Source organism: Lasiosphaeria miniovina (genome assembly GCF_030549165.1).
Source record: "Lasiosphaeria miniovina strain SMH2392-1A chromosome Unknown B0T26scaffold_2, whole genome shotgun sequence".
Lineage (NCBI taxonomy): Eukaryota > Fungi > Ascomycota > Sordariomycetes > Sordariales > Lasiosphaeriaceae > Lasiosphaeria > Lasiosphaeria miniovina.
The window spans coordinates 3112267-3137456 of NW_026848221.1; the positions used below are offsets into that span (position 1 = coordinate 3112267).

The 25190-nt window shown below is 55.4% G+C and overlaps 9 protein-coding genes across 9 annotated transcripts; 3 read left to right on the forward strand and 6 right to left on the reverse strand.

The window, feature by feature from the left end:
• Positions 1-1458: 1458 nt before the first annotated feature.
• Positions 1459-3106, forward strand: B0T26DRAFT_847371 (uncharacterized protein; the record flags this gene model as incomplete). The annotated part of the gene is made up of 2 exons (XM_060447601.1): positions 1459-1650; positions 1733-3106. 2 exons carry the CDS (start codon positions 1459-1461, stop codon positions 2648-2650), a joined length of 1110 nt encoding a protein of 369 aa, XP_060300499.1. The 3' UTR covers positions 2651-3106.
• A 748-nt stretch (positions 3107-3854) lies between these two features.
• Positions 3855-5381, reverse strand: B0T26DRAFT_141758 (uncharacterized protein). Its single transcript, XM_060433405.1, has 3 exons — positions 4690-5381; positions 4210-4581; positions 3855-4148 (listed from the first exon to the last, which is right to left on the reverse strand). Exons 1-3 carry the CDS (start codon positions 5101-5103, stop codon positions 4143-4145), a joined length of 792 nt encoding a protein of 263 aa, XP_060300500.1. The 5' UTR covers positions 5104-5381; the 3' UTR covers positions 3855-4142.
• A 279-nt stretch (positions 5382-5660) lies between these two features.
• On the reverse strand, positions 5661-7193 carry B0T26DRAFT_747953 (S-adenosylmethionine decarboxylase; the record flags this gene model as incomplete). Its single annotated transcript, XM_060444902.1, has 1 exon — positions 5661-7193. One exon carries the CDS (start codon positions 7191-7193, stop codon positions 5661-5663), a length of 1533 nt encoding a protein of 510 aa, XP_060300501.1.
• A 1875-nt stretch (positions 7194-9068) lies between these two features.
• B0T26DRAFT_637548 (P-loop containing nucleoside triphosphate hydrolase protein) lies at positions 9069-10071 on the reverse strand (the record flags this gene model as incomplete). Its single annotated transcript, XM_060436937.1, has 2 exons — positions 9069-9959; positions 10039-10071. The coding sequence occupies 2 exons, from the start codon at positions 10069-10071 to the stop codon at positions 9069-9071; spliced, it is 924 nt and encodes a 307-aa protein (XP_060300502.1).
• Positions 10072-11106: 1035 nt separating this feature from the next.
• On the forward strand, positions 11107-14056 carry B0T26DRAFT_847378 (uncharacterized protein; the record flags this gene model as incomplete). Its single annotated transcript, XM_060447602.1, has 2 exons — positions 11107-13623; positions 13879-14056. Exons 1-2 carry the CDS (start codon positions 11441-11443, stop codon positions 14054-14056), a joined length of 2361 nt encoding a protein of 786 aa, XP_060300503.1. The 5' UTR covers positions 11107-11440.
• A 1186-nt stretch (positions 14057-15242) lies between these two features.
• Positions 15243-16850, forward strand: B0T26DRAFT_738279 (cytochrome P450; the record flags this gene model as incomplete). Its single annotated transcript, XM_060443576.1, has 2 exons — positions 15243-15550; positions 15629-16850. The coding sequence occupies 2 exons, from the start codon at positions 15243-15245 to the stop codon at positions 16848-16850; spliced, it is 1530 nt and encodes a 509-aa protein (XP_060300504.1).
• A 1011-nt stretch (positions 16851-17861) lies between these two features.
• On the reverse strand, positions 17862-18703 carry B0T26DRAFT_747956 (uncharacterized protein; the record flags this gene model as incomplete). The annotated part of the gene is made up of 4 exons (XM_060444903.1): positions 17862-17972; positions 18040-18129; positions 18364-18433; positions 18543-18703. The coding sequence occupies 4 exons, from the start codon at positions 18701-18703 to the stop codon at positions 17862-17864; spliced, it is 432 nt and encodes a 143-aa protein (XP_060300505.1).
• A 2180-nt stretch (positions 18704-20883) lies between these two features.
• Positions 20884-21594, reverse strand: B0T26DRAFT_747957 (uncharacterized protein; the record flags this gene model as incomplete). The annotated part of the gene is made up of 3 exons (XM_060444904.1): positions 20884-21165; positions 21284-21401; positions 21482-21594. 3 exons carry the CDS (start codon positions 21592-21594, stop codon positions 20884-20886), a joined length of 513 nt encoding a protein of 170 aa, XP_060300506.1.
• A 402-nt stretch (positions 21595-21996) lies between these two features.
• On the reverse strand, positions 21997-22511 carry B0T26DRAFT_747958 (uncharacterized protein; the record flags this gene model as incomplete). The annotated part of the gene is made up of 2 exons (XM_060444905.1): positions 21997-22432; positions 22492-22511. 2 exons carry the CDS (start codon positions 22509-22511, stop codon positions 21997-21999), a joined length of 456 nt encoding a protein of 151 aa, XP_060300507.1.
• Positions 22512-25190: the final 2679 nt, after the last annotated feature.

The following is a 25190-nucleotide window of genomic DNA, read 5'->3' on the forward strand; positions in this document are numbered from 1 at the left end:
CTTTGAAATCCTGCTGGGTCGATCGTCCCCGTCAATCGACTGCGGAGTCTCCAAGATGCGATGCCAACTCTTGGTCAGAGCTCTTCTCCCTCGGGGAATTCGGGGCAGCTTTTGCGGCAGCTTTTGCGGCAGCTCTGGCCGGCACTTCGCCGTGGGGAACTTTGCTGCCCGTCCCTTGCTTGCTCTGAATTTACGCGGAGAAATATTACAACTACATAGGCGAGCCCCAGCGGACAATAATCCGTACTCAGCAAGATCTACGGATCCGTTCTCCTTAGGCGGAAGAACTCCCGCTAGGGGAGCAGAAATCCCATGCGTGTCAGGCGATCCTCATCGCTGGCAAGTTTTCTCGTTTGGGACTGCGGCCGAGCTCAAAATTGCCAAGAGGCCGAAGCAGGAGCGGCCCAAGACCCCGGGACACCTTGCATCAAACCAGCAAATGGCAAATGGCTGGCTCCATAGCTCCATGGCTCCTGCCGCACACAGCACAGACGGCGGCCCATTGCCCTTCGTCGCTGGGAAGGAACAGCCCTAGAGTGCCTTCCTGGGCCTGTTCTGCCAATGGATGGATGGATAAGTATTGAAATGTCAGATTGACCATCTTCAAAGTTCAGAGGGCAGCTACGAAAGGGCTTTTCCACGTATTTCTGGCATTGCTTGGCCTGTCTCTAGGGGGCCCGTCTGGCCCGTCTCCCTCCTCCCTCCGCTCCTTCCAGGGCCCCAGAAATCCCCAGGTTTTTTGTCAACCGACCACCGGCGCCCGGGGACGCCTGCCACAACGGAACGGGCGCGATTTAATTGGCCGAGCCCTTCCCGCGCCACCAATTTCGCTTCAGGGCCCACTGCCTCACCGATGCTAGCGCGGACGAAGCTCTCAATGTCTGGAACTGGCTTGCGCTAACAATGGGGTTTTTCGGATTCCTAGTCGTGTCAGTGGATGCCATCGACTGTCTGCCGCCGCTCGGCCCCAGACCGACATCCGTGCATGCATTTGTCTGCCAGCTGCTGCAGAGTGGTGCAGCAAGTCAGCAGCCACCAACCAAGAGTGCTGTGTGTGTGTGCCCTCCCTCCATCTCGAATGGCTGGGGAAGGCGGACGGGACGAGGCGACCTGACACGAGCATACCCAGTGCTGTGTATGAAATAAAACCCATGGTTCCCTAGTAACCTCGCTGTCACGCACGCTGTTACGCTGCTGTCTTGTTGCTACCTGTCGTCTCTTCTACGCGTCTTTGCCTCTTCTCTGTCGCCGACACTTGTCGCCATTGTCGTTGTCCATCCATCGCTGCCCACGCCGAAAGAGACAGCACCGCGCCAGCGAGCCATTGTCCTCCATACTTTTAGGTATGGATGCGTCTCGCCTACCTCTAGCTTCCGCTCCCTCTTGAAGCCTCTTTCCCCTTGTACGCCTCCTCCGACCTCCCCCCCCCCTCTTTTACGAACGAGGCCCTGTCGCCACATGGACGAGCAGCCCTTCCTGATCCCCATTACGGATCGAGCCGCCTATTTAGCACGTGTCCACATCGGCACCACCATACCTCTTCTCGCTCTCTGCCTTGTGCCCTTCTCCGCCCGGTTGTACATCCGCGCTTGGCCGATATGGAGGTTCGGATGGGATGATGCCCTCATTGTGGCCGGCCTGGTAAGCTTTGTCTCTTGTTTGCCCCCTTCTTGGGCGGAGTCGCCGGTTGCCCCATGGGAATCTGCTGCTAACATTTGTACGCGAATCCTAGGCATTGGCCATCACCGATTGGGTTTTAGTCTTGGGCGAGATGTTCACATCGCCTCAGCTCATCACTGTGTCTAGAGCAACCAATGCCACCATGCTTGCCTACATCGCCATCCCCGTATGGGGGCTCGCCATGACGTGCATCAAGGCGTCGGTCGCCCTCACGCTGCTGCGGCTTCCGCTGGATCGCGTGTGGATTATATCCCTCCGGGTTATCCTAGCTGTTCTTGTCGTCTATCTTGTCGGCGACACGGTCTACATCTTCACCAAATGTCGACCCCTACAGGCCAGCTGGGACTTTACCGTCGTGAATCCGCAATGCACCGACCCACATACCGATGTGATAGTGTCCAGCATAGCTACTGCCGTCAACATCACCACCGACGTGCTATTGTCGCTGGCGCCTATGATCACTCTCTGGAACGTGCGACGGCCCCTGCGCGAGCGCGTCCTCGTCTGCATCCTGACGGGCATGGGCCTCTTTGCGAGCCTCGTCTCGATACTTAAGGCCGTCTTGATCATGTCGTGGGGAGACAGGAATGTCGAGGATCCCTGGGCGCTGGCCGTATCCATCTCAACCTACACCATTGGCGAGCAATTCCTCGCCCTGCTGGCGGCCTGCAGCCCGTCCCTCAAGGGCCCCATCCAGAAGCTGCTCCGCAAGTTCGGCATCCTGCTCACCCGATACGAGACCAACATCTCGTTCGTCCACATATCCCCGACCCGGAGGCGGCGGATCGACGCCGAGTCCGGCATCAGCAGCGGCCAGTACGATGAGATAGCGGACGGTGTAACGAGCGGCAAGCCGAGCAGAGCCGCGTCAACTTCGGGGGAAGCGTCGACGTCGACATCGTCTTCAGCGGCGTCAGGCCAGGATGACGCGCTGAAAAGTCCGGATATAATTACTAATCATGTATCATAACACTGGCTGGGTTCAAACATCAGATCGCCATTTCAGTGCTTCACAAGTAATCCTGCGTGCCGTCGGGCACCCCAGCGTGACAATTTGCGGCTGATATTACCATAGCCATCCAGACTAAGAACTGGCGGGGTCAATCCTCCTTGTATCCCTTCAAATGCAACCCCCGCATAATCCTTCGCGCACCCCGGCGAATCATTAGTTTTAGGCATACAAAGCCTTATCAGAATGCCGTGTCCGCTGACGTCCATTGATGAGCCTCTCAAATGAACAGAAAGTAACAGCACGTTCCCCTAAAGGGAAGATCTCCCCATGTTGAAGACGAAAGCCAGCCGACGATGAATCTTGGTGCTGCTGCTTGCTGCTGCGCCGCAATATCAATTAATTGCCCTGCGGCTTGCTCCCGCGCAGGTGACCCCAGATCTTTCACAGGGGGAAGGGGGGGAGCTTTGGAGTCGGACAAACGTTGCAACTGCCGAGCTGCGAAGGATTCTTTGACAACCCTCGGTTGCGATATGATATCAAGTATGCGACGAGTCCAGCAGGATAGATTACGTTGCTCGTCCCCCGCTGTATGATTGTGGTGTGTACTCTCGTAGCCGACGGCGCCCGTCAAGCGAAGGCAGACTGGTAATTAGGTTGAGCCGCTTCTGGCGAAAAAGGGGCTACTGTTGACACCATGCACGGCGTTTTCCGCTGTCCTCGACACCGTGTTACTCAAGCATGTAATAATGCATGCATGCAAAACACAAAAGCGCTCCCAATTGGGATGTGAAGTGAGACGCAAGTTCAATAGTCTGTCAGTGAATTGTAAGTAGGGGACGCAGAAACTCTATATGTATTTCAGTGCCCCATATCACCGACTGACTAACCAACCAATGACCATAAAGAAACCTCTGCCTATAGGAAATGAACGGTGAAGTGACGTCAACAAGAGATAATGCTGTGGATGGACCAGGTATGCAAAGAGACCCCCAAATAAGTAAGTATAAGAAACGCCCATGAGAAACGCCAGAATGCTGCTGCTGCGGTCGTGTCGGCCAAGTTCTGCACCCTCGTGCTTTTGTGAAAGAGATCACCCAGAAGAAAAAGAGAATTACGTTTCGCCCCAGTTTGGTAGTTAATTAGGTAGCCAGCAACATGGGAGGAGGGGGGGAAGTTTCGAATCACCTCCCCAGATAGATTTATCTCGAAGCTAGTCGGAGGTAACTAGTACATCGGCGGGGCATGGACACCTCCCGGGCCTGATGGAAAACCGCCCTGCTGGAAGTTTTGCAGGTGAGCAGGTGGTGGTCCCTGAGGCTGTAGTGGAAACTGGCCGGAACCCTGGCCTGAAGGGACTCGGGCCATTGGAGAGGCCTGCTGCACCGGGGCATGTTGTACATTGTGCACGAATCCTTGGGGTTGGACTACTCCTCCCTCCGTGAACTCGCCACCCTCGGAAGATCTTGGTTTTGCAACGTTCGTAAGTCACATTGCTCTTCATCATACTTAATTAACCCTAGGGATATTAGTGTCAGTATTACGTACCCGTCGTCATCGGAGTCACTGGAGCCGCTCACAGAGTCTTTGGACCTCATCATGGGCAACTCAAATGGGCGGTTGGTGATGTGCAAGAGAACCAGGGTGGGGAGGGTGGCCACGAAGCCGATACCGCAGACGACGGCGCCCAGGTGGGTGTGGTACGTGTACGCCTGGTTTCCGGAACGGAGGACGGCGGCGGCAATAGCCCCGATGGCGCCAAGCCAGGTCGCCATCAGCAACATGCAAATGATTCTTGCCCAGGAATAGTACTTGTGTCTGAAATGCTCTGGTATAGGGTTGCCTATAACATTGTCATCCTCGTCATATTCGTCATGATACTCTCTATAAAGTTTAAGGCGTTTGAGAGAAGCCGCAATATGAACGAGGACGTAGACAGTGGAGAGAAAAGACTAGGTAAATATGCAATCATCCACGGTGCACTGTGTTAGCTGACAGGGCCGAAATTTTCGCTAGGGCATTATAACAGAAGCGAGCGGGAAGACAATGCAGTGACTTACGCCTTGCAAGATCAGGGCATGGGCGAGCGCCTGCAAAGGCACACTGAGGTCGTCGGGGCTGGTGAAAACCAAAGCCGATACTGTGGCTCCGCCGCCTGCGGCGATAATGTGCAGGAGAATGAGGATGCCGGTAAACGCGAGGCGGAATTTCCTTTTCCTTACGCGCTTTGGGCTTTTGCCCATTTTGAAAATGCGCGCGCGGTTGAAACGAGGGCCGCGTCCGAATCTGTACTGGGCTGACCTGGGTGTTGCGCCAGGAGCAGAGGGTTGGTGATGGGAAATGTAGTTATTGGCGACCGAGATATCTATGAGCGTGAAAGCCAATGGCAGAATGTTGGTAGAAGACGAATAGTCCGGGCAGAGTCTAACATCGACCGTTTTATAAACGAGAGCCGGGATGCACGGCTTGGCCATGGGACTCTAGGAGCTCCATGAGCATGAGGTACCCATGAGCTACCCATGTGCCAGGCAAACTGTCCGAGAGATGCTTCAGAATGTGTTGTATGCGACAATTGAGAAACCATTGAACCACGAGGACTGCAACCCCTTTTCGGTGCGGATGAAAACAAGTGTTGACACAAGGTGGGCTGCTGGACGCAGAGAGCTGAGTCCGCGAGACTCTAGAAACAAATAGAGACAACAGATGAAATACGGGGTTGTGTTTAGGAAAGGGGGAGAGAGAAAAACCCTCGTCAGGGCTACCAAAACGCCTCCCACCCACTCCGAGAACCAAGGGGCTTAGTCCGTTAGTCCCTACGCCTTTGCCGCCTTGAGACGAGTAAGCCGATCAAGTACATGAATCAACATGGATCTTTGGAAATAAATCAAATTGCTGAATAACTAGCTACAAAAAAAAGCTTGCTAGGGGCAACAAATTGCACCAGGGTCGGTGTCCGGCAGGCGGCGAGTTTCATACCCCAATGTCATTAGAGGTCCGGCCAAGAGAAGTGTAAAGAACACAAAGGAACAAACTAGAGGTCCTCTCCGACTCTGGCTCCTCCATCGCCGACCCATCCATCACGCTCGAAGAATCGGAAAACGAGATCGTAATCCTCAAACTCATGAACAATACGATCGGTACGGCGGTAGCCCTTGATGCGCTCAAGACGCTGCTTGGTAGATGATAGCCCGGTGGCGCGCGGGATATCGCCATCAAGCACGTCACTAGCAGATCTTCCCTTCATTTCGAAAAGGGTCACACTGAAGCGTCCAGGTCGGAAGATGTTGACAACATGTTCAATGACATCCGAAGTCTGGCGTCCATTCTGCCCGCCTGGAACATTCGTTTCAAACGAGGCAAACGAGCAGTGTGGTTCCGGCGTAACATGGACGGTGAAGTAGTGCGCAGCCTTACTGGCGCTATCGTCCGTCTGATGCGGGGCTGGAATCACGCCGTTGGCCGAGAAGCCGCAGGGCGAGAACAAGTAGGCATCGATACGGGCCTCCGGGTAGCTGGAGACGGGATAAACTTCGGAGAGGCCGCAGGTATCTGAAACAACGGTGCCAAGTGCGTGGCCCTCAGTAGTTGGAGCCTCGACCACCACCAAGCGTCCGGGATTCGTGCTGCTTCCTGGAAGATCGGACTCTCCACCGTTGCTGAAGACATCGAAAGTCGAGTCTGAATCGCCAACTGGACCCTTCTCCTTGGCTTGGGCAAGAATCTGCGCACTGGCGACCGCACTCGCTTGCGGCAGGTAGAACTGCTTGGAAAGCTCGGGATCAAGGTCCGTCATCAAAATCTCCAGCGTTTCGTCAGGGCTGGACTCGGCGGCCGTAGAGAACGGCAAGGTGATGCCTGTCGGAATCTTTGTAGTGCGCGTGGGGCTGCCGTTGTTGCTCGAACTCGGGGTCCGCGGAGGCGTCAAAGTGTCTGCGAGAGACGTCAGGTAGAGGTACCAGTGGTCGCTATTCATTCTGCCGACCATGTAGGCGCTTCCGTTCTCAAACATGTCGTCCAAAAAAGCGACCTCCTCCTTCCAATCCCGGTGAGGGCCGTGCTGCCTATCGGGGAACAGAAAGTTCTTGCGGCTGTAGAAGACGCGATGGGGGGTGGCGGCAGCACGGACGTCCTCCAGCGAAGTGGCATTGTGGAAAGGGAACCCGGCGTCGATGGCGGCAATGCGCAGGAGGCGGCGGAGTCCCAGCAACAGAGTTGTAGTTCCGCACGTTTTGAGAATGATCTTGTGCGGGAAGACAAACATGCTGGACTCGGAGAGAAGGTAGGCGTCGACGTGCTCCGACTTGACGATGGATAGGACCTTGCAGTTGACGAGATCCAACATGCCTTCCCAGACTGTCGGGGAGACCGCCTTCAGACCATTCTCCTTGGCGCCGGCTGGAAGCGACTTTGCGCTCGGGGAGAACCAAACTTCGAGAAGCTTCTCAGGGCCCTCAAAGGCATTGGTAGAGTCCAGGTCGGCGGCAATATCGTGATTGATAGTCAGATGAGGCGTGCCCGGGGAAGTCGAGAGGACATGGCCACTGGAGACATCGAGATTGGTCATCTCGACCCGACACGGGCTGGCGCGTGTTCTTCGAAAAGCAATATCCGCGGGACACTAGCTGCCGCTCAAACGAACCTTGCGGCGTTCGCTTGAGAGAGTAGGCCCACAGGAGCGGGGTGTTTTCTTAGACGCTGGCGGAGCCAGCTGCAGTCTGCGGATGTAGTTTTTAAACGTCTCGCCAAGGGGACGTTAGGGAGGGCGGGCGCGGAGGGGGAGGTGGTAGAGCTTTGAGAGCGGAATGTTGGGCTTTCTCTTGGAGTGAGCCGTGATCGCGACTTGGCCGATACCCGGGGTTAAGTATCGGGAGGTGGGCAGGCAATGCGGCACAAGTAGCCTGACGTGTATTCCTCGAGGTGGATGGAACAACAGCGGCCGGAACTGATACTATCGGGATCAAAAGGCCGACTGGTTAGTGAAGGAACTGAAGGATGTGGGATTTGGGATGCGGCAAGGCGCAAAGAGCCGGCCTGGACAAGGACGGAATTCGACCTAATCCAGGGGCCGGAAGCGGCCAGAAAGAGTAATCGTTGTTACCTTTAGTGCTGAAGTACAACAACGGCTAGAGCGTTTCGAGAAGAATATCTCTCAGGCCGATATGCGCATTGCGGTTGCAGCGGTCTTGTGGGGATGGCGCGAGCGAGGTTGCGGGCGAGCTTCGGGAAGCTTTACTTTGGCTAGCCGTGGCCGACGGGCTTGGAAAGGTTGCAGGGTACTTGTCTTGACCGGGAGATCGGCAATTGACAAGCTGCAGCCCAAATTTTTTTTTTTTGCCTCGGTAGGGCGCTTTGGCCGGTTTAGTTGGAGGTGTTGAGAAAAAGAGTTTGACTGAGGTCGGTGAGAGATTTTTATATTTTAATTTTCTGATGTCCAAAGTTGGGATGGCTGCCAGCGAGCTTGCGGTGGAGCAGACGCCCCTGCTAAACCCCTCCAAGCGCCGGCCTCACATGGACACTGTTGAAACCCCGCTGTTAAGGTTCGCTGCAAGGGCACGCGCCTGACCTAACTCCATGGAGAATTAATTGGTGGACACCCTGCAACGTGGGTGAGAGGGTATGGATGCGGAGCCAGCCGAAACTGTCCGATCTTAGTGGCAGCAGCAGCCACCAGTCATTCTGGAGCATGGCCCATACCGTAGATACGGCTCGAAGTACGGAGTCTGGAGACCCGGTAGTGAAGTGTGGTATCCGTAGTGTATTTATTCCATGATGCACCTCCCCGGCCTTGGCGCCTGGGCAAAACCACTGGCGACTCCAAGAAACGACATGGTTACCTAGGCAAGATAGCATGGAAAGATGTGATCGCCTCCACCTCCAAACGAAACAAAGCGGCCATGAGCCAATGCAATTCGTTAATTCATTAGAGATCAAATTTGAGGAATGCCCCTTTCACAAGGACGGCGAAATTTGAGACTCGGTGTCAGGTTGTGTATCATTTTTCACCTGGCTCTACGTACCACCAGGCACAGAAATACCGACTCGCGATGCCAGTTTCACTGGCCCAGCCCAGAGTTCCTCCCTCGAGTGATTGATGAGTTGCCTGTTCGTGCCACGAAGCGCTCGAGAGTTTGCGCACCGATTTTCACGGGACCAAGGGCGTCTGTCTGCTATGAGAGTAAGAGACAGCATGTTCAGCAACAACTATCGCGTTGATGATAGACGAATCATGCGCCACTAATCCGATCTCGGAGGACAACCTAGCTGCATCGCGCCGTTGTCTATCCTTGAACGCGGCTTACCATCACCACAAGGGCAGATATAGGCATGGCCGTCGGGCACAAGTTATGACGCTCGCTATTTGGATCAAGGGCCGACGAGCACAAGAGTTACCCGGGGATCGAGTCGGCAGCCGGCAGCCGGCAGCCGGCCTCAAGGGGCTCTATTTCTGGTTTGCGATATCTGCCGCAATAATGACATCCGCCGTGATCGTGTGAAATATGGGGGCAAGAGAGCAGTCGCGGTACTTTTGCACCAGAGGAGCGGTATCCGGGGTGTCGTCCTGACTCTTTACTGTGGCAATTGGCGTGGAGATATCCCGCCCGTTAACCTCGGTCCCCACGGGATACGTCGGCCTCGTCCCTGCCTCTATAAGAACTAGGAACTGGGGGTCGATGGGAACTCTTCCGAGGAATGGAACACCAAAGTCGTTCGCCATCACCTCCCCCCCGCCGTTCATGAAGATGTTGGTGCATTCGCTGCAGTTCGGACACACAAAGCCACTCATGTTCTCCACAACACCCAGCACCTGGATGCCCGTCTTGGAGCAGAAGTTGAGCTCCTTCCTGACATCCGCTGTCGCAACGGCCTGCGGTGTCGTCACGACGACAGCGCCCGCAAACTGCTCCGGTCGCGCTCTTTGCAGCAGCGTCTCGGCCAGCGAAATGTGCTCGTCGCTTGTTCCAGGCGGCGTGTCGATCAGGAGGTAGTCGAGTTCGTCCCAAAACACGTCTGACAGGAACTGGCGTACCATGGCCGTCTTTTTCGGCCCGCGCCAAACAACAGCATCGCCGCGACGGGGCAGGAGAAAGCCGAGACTCATGACGCGAAGGGATCCGATTCCGTCGGACGGGTCGGCTTCGTGGACAGTGATGGGCAGCCACCCGCCGGGCGCTTGGGTCACCTTGGCATCTTCAATCGCAAACATGCGCGGGATCGAGGGGCCAGTGAGGTCGACATCGAGCACGCCTACCGAGTGGCCGGCCAGGGAGAGCGACAGGGCAAGTTGCGTCGTCACGGACGATTTGCCGACACCGCCCTTCCCAGAGAGGACCTGAAGGAGTCTTGTTAGTCGGTTGTGGTGGCCATGGCCGGTGGCCAGAGGCCACTGGGGCGCTAGAAGGCATGCGAACCAGGACGATGTGCTTGATTTTTGACAGAGACATGGCCCCTGTGGAGCGGACGAGCAAAATAATAGCGCGTGTGAATTGGAAAGCGCGTGTGAAAAGCGCGTGTGAATTGGAAACCGCGATTAATAAACACAACCCTATATCTGGTCACTCAGGGCGGCTGGAAAGATGCCATTTCGTAGGGTGCATTTCATCGGGTGTATTTCGTCGGGTGCATTTGTCGAGGAGCGATTTTCGGGTTCATTGCTCCAGACAGGTGTCGGCCCCTTCATCGGCCTGTATCGGCCCCGCCAGCTTTATCAGCAGGCGAGAGACTTTGTGGATTACGGATCACGCCGCACGAAAGCAGAATAAAAACCCCGCAGTAGCGCGGGGGTCTCAAGTGCCCGTCGGAGTATTCCGTCAGTGCATCCACACTTGGACCTTGGGACCGAGTGCAGGCGCCACACAAAGCCCTGAAACTCGACACAACAGACGTGCTGACCTTCCAAACAGGTCTCCAATCACAAGCTGTGCAGTGTTTGCTGCGGGAAGGCCCAAGGTCGATGATGACGATCGAATCTGAAACAACGTACGAAGTGGATGCGCTGTAGCGAACAGCCTACCGGGTACGTATGAACTCCGTATGCCGTATGGATTGTAATACACTATACTTCCTGGGGAAAAACCACCGACACGTTTATTCCATCCGAAGACTGCGATTTAGTATGAGAAACTTGCACCTAATCCCAGGGCACAGGCCAACTGATATCTTAGGGTGCTATGGGAAGGTGTTTAGTACACTGGAGCGCGCCTTGCGCTTGCGACTCGATCCCGCTGTATCTACCTGGTAGCAAGCCCTTATATCACAAGAGCCCTTATATCATGAGCCCTTATATCATATGATGCACTAGAGTCATTGATGTTGATATTGGTTATGCCATTGCCGAAACAATCCGGTTGGCAACCTAAAAATATGAACTCGAGGTTCAAGCCTATCGGGGGGTGGGGCGCCGATCTGACGCAGCCAGGCAGCCCGGTTTCCGCAACCTGAAGCTCTTGGCCCGGCCCCCCTAAAAAAAAAACCACCAACCAATGCTTGTTTGACATCGAAACTGCCACATTTCAAGTTGCATTCCTTCGCTGCTGCTTTGCTCGGTATCCGCTTTGCCACCACATTTGCTCCAAATATTTTCTCATACGATTGCTTCAGAGTACCGAGCTCTCTACGAAGCCCCATAATTACCCAGCAGCAGTATCTTCGTGCCTAGTTATTATTAGACCGCAAGACTGCGTGACGGTCGAAGCACACGCGAAGCACACGCGCGCAACAGCTGTGCGACTCCTGCATCGATCCGACATGCTTGGTCGCCGATAAAGGGGCCTGTCTGGACGCGCAACATGACACTTGTCGTTTCTATATAGGATGGACGATCCATGGGGCTCTCCATGGACAACAGCGACAGCCGACAAGGACCAGAAACGTCCCCCCTCGCCCTCTAAATCCGACCTCGAGCCTCCCCCGCGCGCGTTCTTCTCCGCCTCCTCCTCTCCCCGGATCCCGGCCGTCTCGGGTGAGTCGCCATGGGCCGATGATGCCGACGGGTTTGGCGACTGGGCGGCCCCTGACGCGCCCTTACCGACACAATCCGGATGGGGCGGCGGATGGGGCGGCGGAGCACTAAGTCCGAACCTGGTCTTGCCGGCGCGCGATGATTTTGCCAAGACAAGCCCGATCGCCTGGCCCGGGAACATCGCGCTTCCGAAGCCTGCAAATGGCGCCGCGCTTCGACAGCTCTCGCCCGATCCGTGGTCCGTCGACTTCTCTACGCAAAGGTCTTCGAACGATGGGCTGTCCACGCCTCGCTTGGTGATTGACGCTCCGCAGCGTGCAGACGCGCCGGACGAGAAGCCCAAGGAACGAGGCCGGGGAACTGATCCGGCATGCAATCCGGCATGGCACGCCGATGAAGAGAGCGGCCTCGATGGAGCTAGGGGCGCGAACGAAGAAACACGTCCTACGTTTCTTCCCACGAGTAAGGATGCTACATTCGAAGAATCGACAGAGAACAAGGCGTCCGAGTATGTCCCTGCACGCGTCAGCGTCGAGTCGGCGGCCGAAAGCCATGGGTCGCGCTCCTCCTCGCCGTCTGGAAACGAAACAGACCACGAAGACGAGCGGCAGGACTCGCCGATCACGTCAATCGACGAAGACTCCAGGGCACGTCAGCAAGTTTCCCGGAAGCTCTCAGAGAAGGTGCAACAACTGGTCGAGAAGTTTGACGGGCTTGCCCGAGCGGCAAGCCAAGAGCCTCGCCCGGTTAGTCGCAGCCACAGTACATGTCCCTCGAATTTGGATAGGAACTATTCATCGGATGACGGCGGCGACTTTGGGGACTTTGAGGACGCGGACGAGGGTGGACAGCCGCCTGCGCTGTACAGTGACACGGCAATGACGCCAAAACCACAAGCAGCTGAACCTGTACCTGAATCCGATGATCTTTCGACAGCAGAGTCGACACCCGTGTCTGCTGAACATCCCGTTGAGTTGGAGCAAGTGGGGCAGGCGGGGCAGGCCGAGCAGGCTGAGCAGGTGGCTGGCAGACCGAGCCCTCCAGAGTTTAAAGCCGATCTGGCCAACGTGGAGAGGCTGTTCGGGCTTGCGGGAGCGGACAGCACTGATGGCGTCCTTGGCGTCGATGGTGATGTCTCGGATCAAATCATAACCGACAGCTTCACCGAGATTTCAGAACGCAAGACGTGGTATCGAATATCTCGCCTGGGATCCTCACGGAAGCACAATGCCGGAGATGAAGACAGCTACAGACGCGTTGTTTGGCCCACTTCGTCCATACACCAAGATACGCTCAAAGTGGTTCGCCGGTGGATGGAAGAAGACTCGATAGCAGGGCGAGTAACGCTTGGTGGCGGCGTGTCCAAGAATCAGAAGAACATGTTTGGTTGGGATTCGTCTGCCAAGCCCATCGGACTGGATGCAGTTTACAGGAAAAAGAAGGCACACTCGAGAAAGTCCTCGCTCCAGGCTTTACAGACTGCCGGCAATTCCGCGCAAGGGATAGAAGTCCCGGCGAGAAAGGTCTCTGGCCCCCTACGCAGCCCGAACCGACGAAAATCCAGCATCACAGAAGCCCCCGTGGCCTCATTCGGTTGGAGCACAGGCTCGCCGGCCCAACAAACGCAAACGCAAACGCTGCCACCTAAGCTATCTTTACAGCCTTCAAGACCTGTTGTAGCGCCTCTTGAGCCGCCAATGCAATCGTCACCGGCACTGGGTACACCAGTTTTGATTCAGCCGCCCCTTTCGATCTCGACTGCGAAGTCGTCGGTTGTAACCAAATCGCTACCGCAACCCCAGGACGACGATGACGATTGGGGTGAAATGGTATCGTCGCCCTTGGAGTCGGAACCTGTAGCGAATGGGTTCCAGAGTCTTGACGATGCTTTTCCATCTCAAACTTACCACTCTACCGTTGTGCCAACTGCCATTGATCACACACCGGTCAAGCCAAAAGCGCAGGGCGAAGTTGGGGTCGACAGCAAGCCTGCGGCAATACCAGCGGCAATACCAGCGGCAATACCAGCGGCAATGTCAATGCCAACAGCAAACAATCCCTGGGCGGCCGTCGACTTGTCGCTGTTTGAACCGGTTCCAAAAGCAAAAGCAACGCCAGCAGAACCCAAAGCCCCCGCGTTCTTGCCCGAACCACCGACAACGTTATTAATACCCCCTCTTACCCCAGCCACACCTCTCCCTACGATATCGCCTGCACTACTCTCAGCAACACATTCGGCCTCATTGTCCGCCACATCTGATTCCAGGTTAGCGTTAAGTGGATCGTCTAGGGAATCGGTATCTAACCAGGACTTCATTCCCTCAACGCCCCTCCCGATTTCGTCCCCTCTTGTCGTGTCAGACTCTGTGGGCGCTGACTACGCACTTGGATCTCAACACTACGACGATAGCGATATAGTCGGGGAAATTATCGCCAGCCTTCCTGACCTTTCCTATATGCTACGCTGAGCCACCGCCTCGTAACACTGTGTCAAAGTCTCTGGCACGTTCTCTGACACACAATCTGTTCGAAACGGGGGTTCACGCCCTCCTGTGCACAATAAATTTAGCGTCTACGTTTGCTAGAAGGGGAGTCGATTCATGTATTTGTTTTGGGGCTGCATGGTATCGGCGTTGGTTCAGTGTAAGGCGTGGCTCGGCGCCTGTATGTACTGTACAATAGGTACATCGTCTGCATGCTGCTACGGCTAGCTGGTAGAAATGCATAGGTCATGTTATTTGTCAGGACTTTGCGTTCATTGTCAGCCTGTTAGACTCTGCCGTGGAAATGTCGGGGAACGAGTCGACACTGGAGGGTCGCAGTTGGGATTGGCTCCCACGCTTCTTATCAACAACAGGACATCCGGGCGTTATCCGGGCGTCTTGAGAGTGGCACTCTTAGCCGTTGGCATCTGCCTTTCGCATTCGAATGGATATGTCGGGCAACTCCAAAGCGCTCTTGGTGAGCCGTGGCGGCAAGCTCGGAATCGCGCCAAAGAGCGACTGGCTGCGACGGGTTAGCTACACCCGCGCTGGAGATGTCTCCGCACCGGGTGAGTGCCGTCCTAGGCTGCCGAGTGCTGCTGGCGGAGCTCCCCCACAGTTTCTTGGCCTCCAGTTTCTTGGCCTCCACAGTTTCCTGGCCTCCACAGTTTCTCGGCCCCATGGCGCGGCCAAGAAATCGTAGGGCAACCGCTAGAGTTGGGGAAAACGTTGCGCGCCACATGCCCCGGAGCAACGGGGCAAACTTGGTCTTCGGGAGACGGTTCGGCTTGCTCGTGACTGGCGTTTCCTAGCATGTGTCGTCACGACGCCATCCCCGGCCTTGGCACAAGCCCCCTAGTTTCCCCACCATCTCCATCATTCGGCCCAACACGGGGTTTGTGGCTTGAGCGAGGGCGGTGGAGACGGACGAAGCCGTCAGGGCTAGGGCGTGTCGGCGGGAACAGGGGTGCCGACCTGCAAGCGGCTAGCCCGAGGCTAGCCCGCCATGCAATGCACTCACTGCCTGCCTGCCTGCCTGCCTGCCTGCCTATACATAAACGGGGGCTCGTTGCTGATACCATGCCGTGATCCCCTCGTCTCGTTCTCAACGTCTCAGCCGTTCTGATCCCGGTCTTGCTCTTAGCATCCGCCATCTCCATACCCAAGTAGGATGGCTGTCTCTAACCTGCTATGTTCGCCCTGGGCGCCAGTCGCGGCACTCGTCGGCTTTGCGGCCTCCTATCTGTTCTCGTATCTCGTCACATACAAGCATCTGAGGCACATCCCGGCTCCATTTCCTGCCCAGCTCTCCAACCTCTGGCTGTTGGCAGTTGTGCGCCGGGGCAATCGGTACGAGACGGTCGACCAGGTCCACAAGAGGCTAGGCCCGGTTGTCCGCATCCAGCCTAACCACGTCAGCATCAACGACGACGAGGCCATCCAGGCCATCTACGGCCACGGGAATGGCTTCCTAAAAGCGTGAGTGCTCGCTGAAGCGTAGACGGACATTCCACACTGGTCTTTTCTTCGCTGACTGCATCTTACCGCGCTGCACAGGTCCTTTTACGATGCCTTCGTCAGCATCAGGAGGGGCCTCTTCAACACGCGGAACCGCGCCGAGCACAGCCGCAAGCGTAAGATCGTCTCACACACCTTCTCGGCCAAGTCGGTCAGCCAGTTCGAGCCCTACATCCACAGCAACCTGGAGCTCTTTGTCAAGCAATGGGACACGCTCATTGCTAGGTCTACCAACCCGGACGGCGCTGCCCACGTCGATTGCCTGCAGTGGTTCAACTTCCTCGCCTTTGATGTGATAGGGGACCTGGCCTTTGGCGCGCCGTTCGGCATGCTCTCGTCGGGCGCCGACCTCGCCGAGATCCGCACCTCGCCCGACAGCCCGCCCACCTACGCGCCGGCCATCGAGATCCTCAACCGCCGCGGCGAGGTCTCGGCCACGCTGGGCATCCTCCCGCAGCTCAAGCCCTACGCCAAGTGGCTACCCGACCCATTCTTCTCGCAGGGCCTGCAGGCGGTCGAGAGCCTCGCGGGCATCGCCATCGCGGCCGTCAAGACGCGCCTCGACAACCCGCCGCCCGTCTCGCGCAAAGACCTGCTCGAGCGGCTGATGGAGGGCCGCGACGACAAGGGCGAGCCGCTGGGCCGCGAGGAGCTGACGGCCGAGGCCCTGACGCAGCTCATCGCCGGCAGCGACACGACGTCCAACTCGTCGTGCGCCCTACTCTTCCACGTCGCCCGCACGCCTGGCGTGCTGGCCGCGCTGCAGGCCGAGCTCGACGCCGCGGTGCCCAGCTACATCGACGTGCCGACCTTCGACATGGTGCGCGACCTGCCATACCTACAAAACGTCGTCAACGAGACGCTGCGCTTCCACTCGACGTCGGGCATCGGGCTGCCGCGGCTCGTCCCGCCCGACTCGCCCGGCGTCACCATCCGCGGCCACTTCTTCCCGCCCGGCACCGTGCTCAGCGTGCCGACGTACTCGGTCCACCACTCAGCCGACATCTGGGGCCCCGACGCCGGCGAGTTCCGCCCCGGCCGCTGGGACGCGCTGACGCCCCGCCAGAAGAACGCTTTCATCCCCTTCAGCTACGGCCCGCGCTCTTGTGTCGGCCGCAACGTCGCCGAGATGGAGATGAAGCTCATCGTCGCCTCGTGGGCCCGCAGGTACCACGTCGAACTCCGCCAGGACTACATGCACACCCGCGAGGGCTTCCTGCGCAAGCCGCTCGGCCTCGAGATCGGCCTGCGCCGGCGCTGAGGGGCTGGTGCTGTGGCGGTAGGAGAAAGCTGCACAGCGTGAGACGGAGGTTGGGGTAAGGTTGTATATTTCATAACTAGGCCTTATAGTATCCGCCATCGTTATACCGGCTCTTGATATAAATAGTCTGAACCTCATCTTCAAAAGTCGCTTACAGTATTCCCCTGAACGTATTGTTATAGTGTTATTTGGTCTCTTGGTGAACAGGATCTGCAAAGTCTGAAAGGTGTCCTTGAGCCGGCGGTCAAGTCTTTTGCGCATATGTAGGTATGGTGGCTTGGTGAGCATCTACGGGACTGTATAGGTGGATCAGATGGCGTGTTAGCTTGGATGTACAGGGTATACATTACCCCGGACTTGTGGATAACGTAAGGTAGATGAGATCTCTTGAAAGAAAATGTTAGTTTCGAGCAGTGTAGTCCGAATCGTTGACAAGTCTGAAAGGACTTGTCAACGTATGTAATAGATGGCATTGATAGGGGCTTTGATGAGTTCAGGGAGGTACCTAGATACTTTGAGAAGAATACGGAGCAAATACACCGGCTCAGGGAAGCCTTTAATGTAGAGGAATTAATAGGAGAGAGAAAGGCCTTGACGATTCCATACCTGGGGTTCATCAAGCTATTGCATCCCTGGGCAAAAATCCTTCGAGGCGAGCTATGAGTTATTGAGGCCCTTGGAATCTTGGAAGATCTCCCGCCAATAAACATTCAAGGATTCGATTTATCTCAACGGAGAGTTGGATATATGTCAAACTCGGTCAAAGTTCGTGTCCGTATGCGGGCTACGGATTGATACGATCAAAGCCAGCCGACGTCATGCCATGCAGGCAAATCGAAGACGCCAAACCGTGCAAACCAGAGTCACGCCATCTTCTACCAGCTCCCAAACCCATCCTACGCAAATTGCAAGCAAACCCGAATTTTGAGAAGACCTGAAGTGTTCAGGCGTGTCGAATCTGGCGTAGGCGATGCAAGCGTAGGCGATGCAAGCGTAGGCCTGGGGCCTATTCTAACCGCGCCGAATCGTGCCGTCGGCTTTGTTCAAGAAGCCGAACGCGTCGCGACGGCCAGAACGGGGGGCAGCGGCAGCACCACGCGGCTTGCGCAGCAGTCGTGCCAGCTAGGCCGCTAGGAGGAGACGCCCAGATTCCGGACGCGAGTATGAAGCCCGTGGGCTGTGCTGCTACTGCAGCGGCGGCGACGGACAGCGGGTCGACGCCGAAGCGCACGCGCACCTCTAGCCACGTGGGCATGATGACTGCGATGGCGTACTTGGCCTGCGCACGGAATGTTGCACGTGGTTGAAGTTGATAGCGCATTGAATTAGTTGTCTAAAAAGGCTAGACATACCAGAAGGCCCTTTTATACCCAAAAAGTAAACAAAGGAAATCCAGTTGTACTAGCCGGAAGTGAGCGTCATAGAGTAAGAAGTGACCATCATAGAGGGCCTTCTTAAGATTCAACTCGGATGTGGTTCAGATGTGGCTTAAAGTGGCTTCTATCTAGGCGACACGGAACGACCTAGACTGGAACACGAGTGTGCGGTTGGCGGGCGAGTTGTCGGCCACGATCACGTCCTGCCTGTGATATTGAACGAATGATTAGTATCTGTCTGTTAATATGGTGTGTATGTGTGTGTGTGTGTGTGTGTGTGTGTGTGTGTGTAGATGGCCCTCGGAACAAAACTCACAGCGTTAAGGCGCTAACAGCGCTCACGACGGCCTCGATGGCGGCGCGGTCGACGACGACCGGAGAGCCCGAGACAACGAGGATGCGCGAGATGCAGGAGTCGCCGGCAAAGGGGGCGGCCAGGTGGTGGTTCCAGGCCGTGCGGACCCGGACGCCGCCCATGACGAGGCGCCGGCAGAGAGGAAGCTGAGGAGGCGCTCGGCGGGCGTGCCTCTCTGCGCCAAAACGGCGCACGGTGAGCCTGTCAAGTCCAAAAAGTTAGCATCAACTACTAAGATGTTCCGATTCTCCCTCTTTTTCTTTTCTTTCTACTCGGCGCCTTGTTTCGTTTGTCCCATTCTTCCACCACGATGCCACGAACCCCCGAAGAAGCCGTTGCTCGAGTCGAAGTGGAATATGATCACGTAGCCCTTGAGGCGAGGGCGGTGTTTTCGTTCATTCTCATTGCTGCAAACACATCTTTTGTTCACCATGCGGACAGGGACTTACTTCCACGGCCTCTGGCAGGCCCACGAACGACGGCACGGGCCTCCTGGTCGGTATTCATCTAATCACGAGAAAGAATGAAGGAAAAAGAGAGGGAAAGGATTTTGTGATCAAGGTAGGTGAGGAGATTGCCCACGTCAAGCAGGAGAATGAATAAAACGGATCCTAGAATCAACAAAACTTGTACAACTTACTGTGATGCGACCTTTTTTTCTGCCTTTAACAAGGCGAACGAGCGAGCGAGCGAGCGAGCGCGAGAAAAACCAAGGGGGTGGGGGGGAGGGGGAAGCCGAGGACGAAAAGAACGGAGCGGGCGAGAGAAACAAACGGAATGAAAATTCCAATTTCTATATTAGAAAAGAAATATTAGCCTACATGTCTTACTACTCTGTGTCTCGCGAAGGGTGGTGGGCATCGGGGTCATGATGCGTACCTGGTCTCTGAAAACTGGCTTCGTCTGAAAACTGGCTTCGGTGCGCAAAGATCAGGAAAGGAAAATTCAGAGGCCGGGAGGGAAAACGAAATTTCATACGCAGACCGGGCAGCTTCAAAAATTTCCCAGTTTCCTTATCAGAAAAAACCTGAACGACCGGGTGGTCCTCTGCTCGTCGTTCACGCCTATCTAAAACACAATGGGCTCTGCAAATCGTGCCCCTCCCGGCCGTTTATCTGAGGTCATCGACGTATCCTGCTGATATTGGGGCCGTGCTGATGTGGGGAGGAAGAGTACCTGAAAGATTCTGTGCAGATTAAATCGAAGCTGCGGCCTTGGGTAACGTACCTTTGTACGAATATATCCCCATAACACTGAAAAAAGGAAATAAGAAAAGAAAAAGGTGACGAGAGGGAGGGGAGATATGACTGTAACTAGCAGAATAGAAGTCGAGCATCCCAGTTCCAGAATTAGGAATTTTGACTACGGCCGGGAGGGGGAGATATCATTGGGGGGGGAAGCAAAGTGAGTTATACGCAAAGACGTGCCAATATACTGCGAATTTCGGGTTCCGAGTACGGAATTACATTGTTGAAATGCTTGCATACGCGGGGCAGTGCCTAAGTTGAAAATTGGTGGTTATCTCCCTGTCTTATAGGGCTCTATATGGCCTGGGCTGGAACTAGTTATAGCACTTGCCTTTGGTCTCCTACTCGCACTAGCACTCCTTCTACGTGCATCAAACGCCTGCATTGGGTCCTCAACCAAGGGCACTCTTTACATGTCATAGTCATTATATATCTTCCGCTGACTCCCTTTCAGGCTCCCCTCGGCCACTAGGCCATAACGCGATCCCCGAGGCCGAACTTGCCCGTCGGAAGCGAGGCCAAACTTGCCCGTTGGAAGCGACATCGATTGCCCAGCAACACAGACTGTGACGGAAGCACCAGATGCCAGACCTTCAAGCCCTTTCGTTTTTGAATCAAACAGCCAACCCTGTTTCAAGCTAGAGCACGACTCCAATATCGAAGTCCACAATTTGGAATCAGCGAGCCTCAAAAGAGCACTGCCATCAACATACAGAACATAAAACCGAGTCTCAAACCTGTCGCCAAGCCCGCTCGTGGTCTCTACGTCCTCGAATTGCTACACACCCAGAAGAGAACCGGTGTCCTAGTCAGGTTCTCTGGTAAGCACTCGAGATAAGCCACAGAAGCAGAAAGAAGGGGGGATTGATCTGATTGCGGCGGGGCACTAATTACTGCTCAAGGAGGCAGAGAAAGCACACTTTGTCCTCCACGTCTGACTTTCCACCGCTCAAAGACAGCGCGATAACAGAGAACCATGCCACCGCCCCACACCCAGAGAAAGAAAACCCCAATCAAGCAGCCGAGGGCGCCGCCGCCGCGCTACTCTCAGCGCGCTAGAACCAGTCGACCCACTCCCTGTACAGCATCGGCTTGTTGAAGCAGTGCTGGCCGCTTCTGCGGCCGTGGACGATCTCGAAGAGCAGCTCGTGCCACCAGCCGCTCTGGCCGCGCGCGTAGGCGAGCATTGCAAGCGGTACGGCGGGCTGGCCGAGCTTAACCAGCTCGGCGTACGCCGGGCCCGACGTGAAGGCGTCCGAGTGCGACACGTGGCGCGCCGCCTCGGCGTGCAGCTTCAGGACATAGTACTGCTCGATCTCGATGTTCTTGGGGTCGACCTTCCTGGTGGTGTCGGTTTGGAGTTTGTTGTCTGGGCGCATGTCGTCAATGAGAATTCACATCCTTTCAAACTACCCGGCAGGATTGGAAAAGGGAGAGGGGGAGGGGGTGGCTCACAAGCTGGCACCCGAACTGGTTCCATCTGTCTCTGAGCTTGTTGACGACCTGCGGCAAGATATTGGGTCCCATCCTGACAAGGGCATCCCGCTCCGGGCCGACGGCTAAGGCTTTCGAGCTGGAAAGCGGGTTAGATTGGCTCAGCTAGCCGTCTGGACGCGCCAATTCTTCTCTAAGTCGTCGACCGTTATGAGGAACTCTGCAGCTTGCTCCTCAACGATCGCTGTGATCTGTCTGCACGCCACGCCGATGTCTGGGCCGGAGTGCGGGCCGGTCGAAGGGACGCTCGCCGTGGGCGATGCGTCCTCCATTGTGATAATCCTTGGATCGAAGATACGGACGGCGCAAGCAATTGCAAATGGTCAATGTGGATTACGGAACAGGAACAACAGGAGGAAGAAAGGGGCAGGGCCCGAGATGAGGGAAGATATAGGGGTGGGATCGGTCCGCGCTCCTAGGGTCGGCAGCGGAAAGTACACGTGTGCCGAGTATAACACAGATGAAACTCGAGAGCCTCGGATCTTCAGGACCAAGCCATGTGATGGAGGATGGAATGTTGGGTCACAACCGAGATGAGCTCCTCCAACATATCTTATCACGGGAGCAACGAGAGGTACTTGTCATTGGCTAGACGGTTAGATCTAGCTTCCCCACCACTACATGCCCATCCTCAAAGCCACGAGACAAGATTCCTAAAAGCCACGAGACAAGATTCAGACCGTCTCCAGAGGGCTGCCACACATGTACATGGGGCAGCCGTAGTCCATGCTGGACGTCGCCTTTTCTCCACAATCGTAGCACTCGTGGAGCTGCGGGACGTTGTTGAAGACATAGCCGTGCTGACCAAAGATGGTGGCCTTGATGAACTCCTTGCTGTGGACCTTGAGGCCCGACTTGGCCATGTCGAGGATGCTGAAGGCGCGGCCGCAGTTGGCGCAGCTCTCGCCACCCTTCGCGAAGCGGCACACAAAGCTTGGCACTGTCTCGGCCTCGACGCCGAGGAGCTCGGCCAGCACCCGGTTATCGCTGGCCGGAGTCTCGGGGAGGACGGCGTGGTCTGCGTCCTCGTCGAGAAGGTGTTGCCGCAGGCTGGCCAGCTTCTCCTTGGTCACCAGCTTATGCGGACTGATGCCAGGGACTGCGGGCTTTCTGCATTTCATGTCAATATTATACACAAGGTACGATAACTCTGTGACAGGAAGGCGTACTGGGCGAGAACCGAAGCCATGGCGGGCTTATAAGCGTAACTGTGTGCGTGTTTATGAGGGAAGAGGTTGGACTGAGAAAGGAGGCGATTTGTTTGATGATTCCGTCCAAGACATGGGAGACACGGGCAAAAGCCCTCCTTTTGTATTCTGTTTCGGCTACCATAATCGATATCATGGAATTCGCGAGACAGAGACTGCTATACCCAATTTGGCCTTGTGCTGAAGCTATCTGCCCTGTGCATATTGCGCCAAGCAGTTTTTGGGGGGCATCATCCGGCGATCCCCCGCAAGCCTTTCCCAATACGTCGCCGCCATGCCTTTAGCCAATCTTGCTGCGGAGTCTATGGTTATCTCGGCCCTTTGGACAGGCTATCAGCTGGCCACATGTCTGCGATGCTATCCAGTTTCGGGGCTTCAGCTTTTTTTGTTGGTCTTTTGAACCGGGGTTCAGATAACCACGGCAAGGATAAACACGATAAGAACCGCCACTGACGCGTATGACCTTCGACCAAAGATAAAGTCTAGAGCAAGACATACAAGGATAAGAGTAATAAATCGATTTAGAACTGATACCTCTTCAGCTATCGAAGGCTGTGTCGAGCTGTTGGTTGGGGCGTCAAGCAAATCCCCAAACTCGTTGGAGCCATGCAATATCCGCCAACGACCTGCAGGCGGCGACTCGCCATCACACCATCCCAGCTCCATACATGCCTATGGAGCCATACTTCACTCGGCTTAAATTTCAATAAACAGCAGGTCAGGGCTCCTGGCCGTTGAATCTTCAGGCCCCGGAGGATATTTCCTCGCTCCGTTGCTCCCTGTGTGATGCACCAAGGTCGGCCAATCACACCCCGCGCTCGAGCTGGTAGTCTAGGTATCCTGTGTTGTACAGTACCTAGGACCTCGACCGGCGAGCCTCAGTATGTACCAGCCTTCAACAGGGAGCGTGCCTATCCAGGGCGTAAAAAGGTGTGTGTACTTACTTACCTACACATGTTAGCCAACATGTGACCTCACTAGTCATAGTTTGAGGCAGAATCGGAGAAAAGAACGGCCTTGGTCAGTTCCAAGTTACAAGTTCTATCTGGACTACCTAGGGACCCCCCAGCCGGACGCTGGTGCGGGGTCGGAAAACGGTTCCAACGTTCACTACTTCGTAACTAAAGTAGGTTGGTACTTTACCGTATGCCAGCTTCTGCCGTCTTGATACCACGTGCACTTTTCACTGTTGGCTGGCGATAAAATTAAAAAAAAAAAAGCGTAATGTAATTCTGGGCGGCCAGTGACCACCTCTTTGCCTTTCAGGGTTTAGATAATGGATTTCTATTGGCTGGTGATAAAATTAAAAAGAAAAAATGCGCAATTTAATTCTGGGCGGCCAGTGACCACCTCTTCGCCTTCAGGGTTTAGATCATGGATCTCTGTAACATATGTAATGGACTTCTTCGCTTTATTTATACGTAGGTACAGTCTAGGTTTCGTCCGGGTATTAGTCTATTCTTACCTCGAAACAAACCCATAGTAGGGGCCCCTCCAAAAACGGGGATGGGCATTTCAAGAACGGTTTCTTGCTCGGAGAGCAATCTATCTCATGCCAGGAGGACCAAGCTGGACGTGCAAAGTATACGGGATAGATGTCTTAACGAGAGGCACGCCAAGTTCGACTACTCAGAGCCGTATGACTGTGACGGCGCCAGCTCACAGCACCCACTACCACTGCGCTAGAACCCCCAAAAGGATGCCAGAATTGCAAGTCGTCGACTTGCAACCTGTAGTGGGTTATAGTGTGCTACGGCTGTTGCGCGCCGTGACAATGACTGGGGTGCCATCGTCTAGGTATATAGTAGCATGAAACTTGTAGTAAAGACAGATCGCTTAATCGCCGTCGAGGGCATAGCGAAGGCAATGCAGAACAATATGGGATTGACCTACCACTGCGGTATTTTCTTAGACCAGCTCCCGAGCCGTCTGTTTTGGATACTAGACAAAGTCGCAACTGATTCTGAGGACTTGGATAGTCTTCCTGGGGTTCAAGGTGGACGAAAGAGTTTCTGGACTAATAGAAGCCTCGACTTGAGGGCAGAACTCCTGTCACGGCACGGTACCGTAGGCGCTGTGGGCAGGCCTACGGGTGCGTGACCATACTATAACCTACTACAGATTGCAGCTTAGCAGCTTGCAATTCTGGCATCCGTTTGGAAGATGTGGTGTAGCGGTAGTAGGTGCTGAGCCCCGCCGTCACAACTCCTACCGGGTTTGTAGCCTGTATCGTGACAAGATTAAATTACTATAAGATATATAAGCTACAAATACAGCTTCTCGCTAACCTACTAAGAACTAGAGGTGTATAGTACTTGTGCTTTGGCCGGGGTTTTTAGTAGCGTGTAGATACGGTTTAACGCTGAGAGGACGTGGCCTGCTGAGATTTACTTACGTACCTAGGTAGGTAGGGTACTTGAGTGTTGAGGCCGCCGAGACAGCCCCCAAAACTTGATGCCTTGCGCCCGTGAAAAACAGCAGCCCAAACTACGATATATGTTGTCTAGATGGAATAAGGTTGGTCTACTCGCTAATGCCTGGTTGTTAGGCTCGGGTCAGGCACCCGCGAAGCCTGGCTGTTAGCTGCCTGCCTCTCACTGCGCCAACGCCCTCCAAGCGCTGCGGACTTTGTTGCGGACTCTGTAGGCTGTGTGCACGCA

What these genes read in the sequence shown, in the direction of transcription:
- B0T26DRAFT_141758 (XM_060433405.1), bottom strand. Translation starts at nt 5,103, where the DNA reads ATGGCCAAGCCGTGCATCCCGGCTCTCGTTTATAAAACGGTCGATGTT. An exon ending in ATGCCCTGATCTTGCAAGGC is followed by an intron (nt 4,582 to 4,689) that starts GTAAGTCACTGC and finishes ATATTTACCTAG; the next exon opens with TCTTTTCTCTCCACTGTCTA.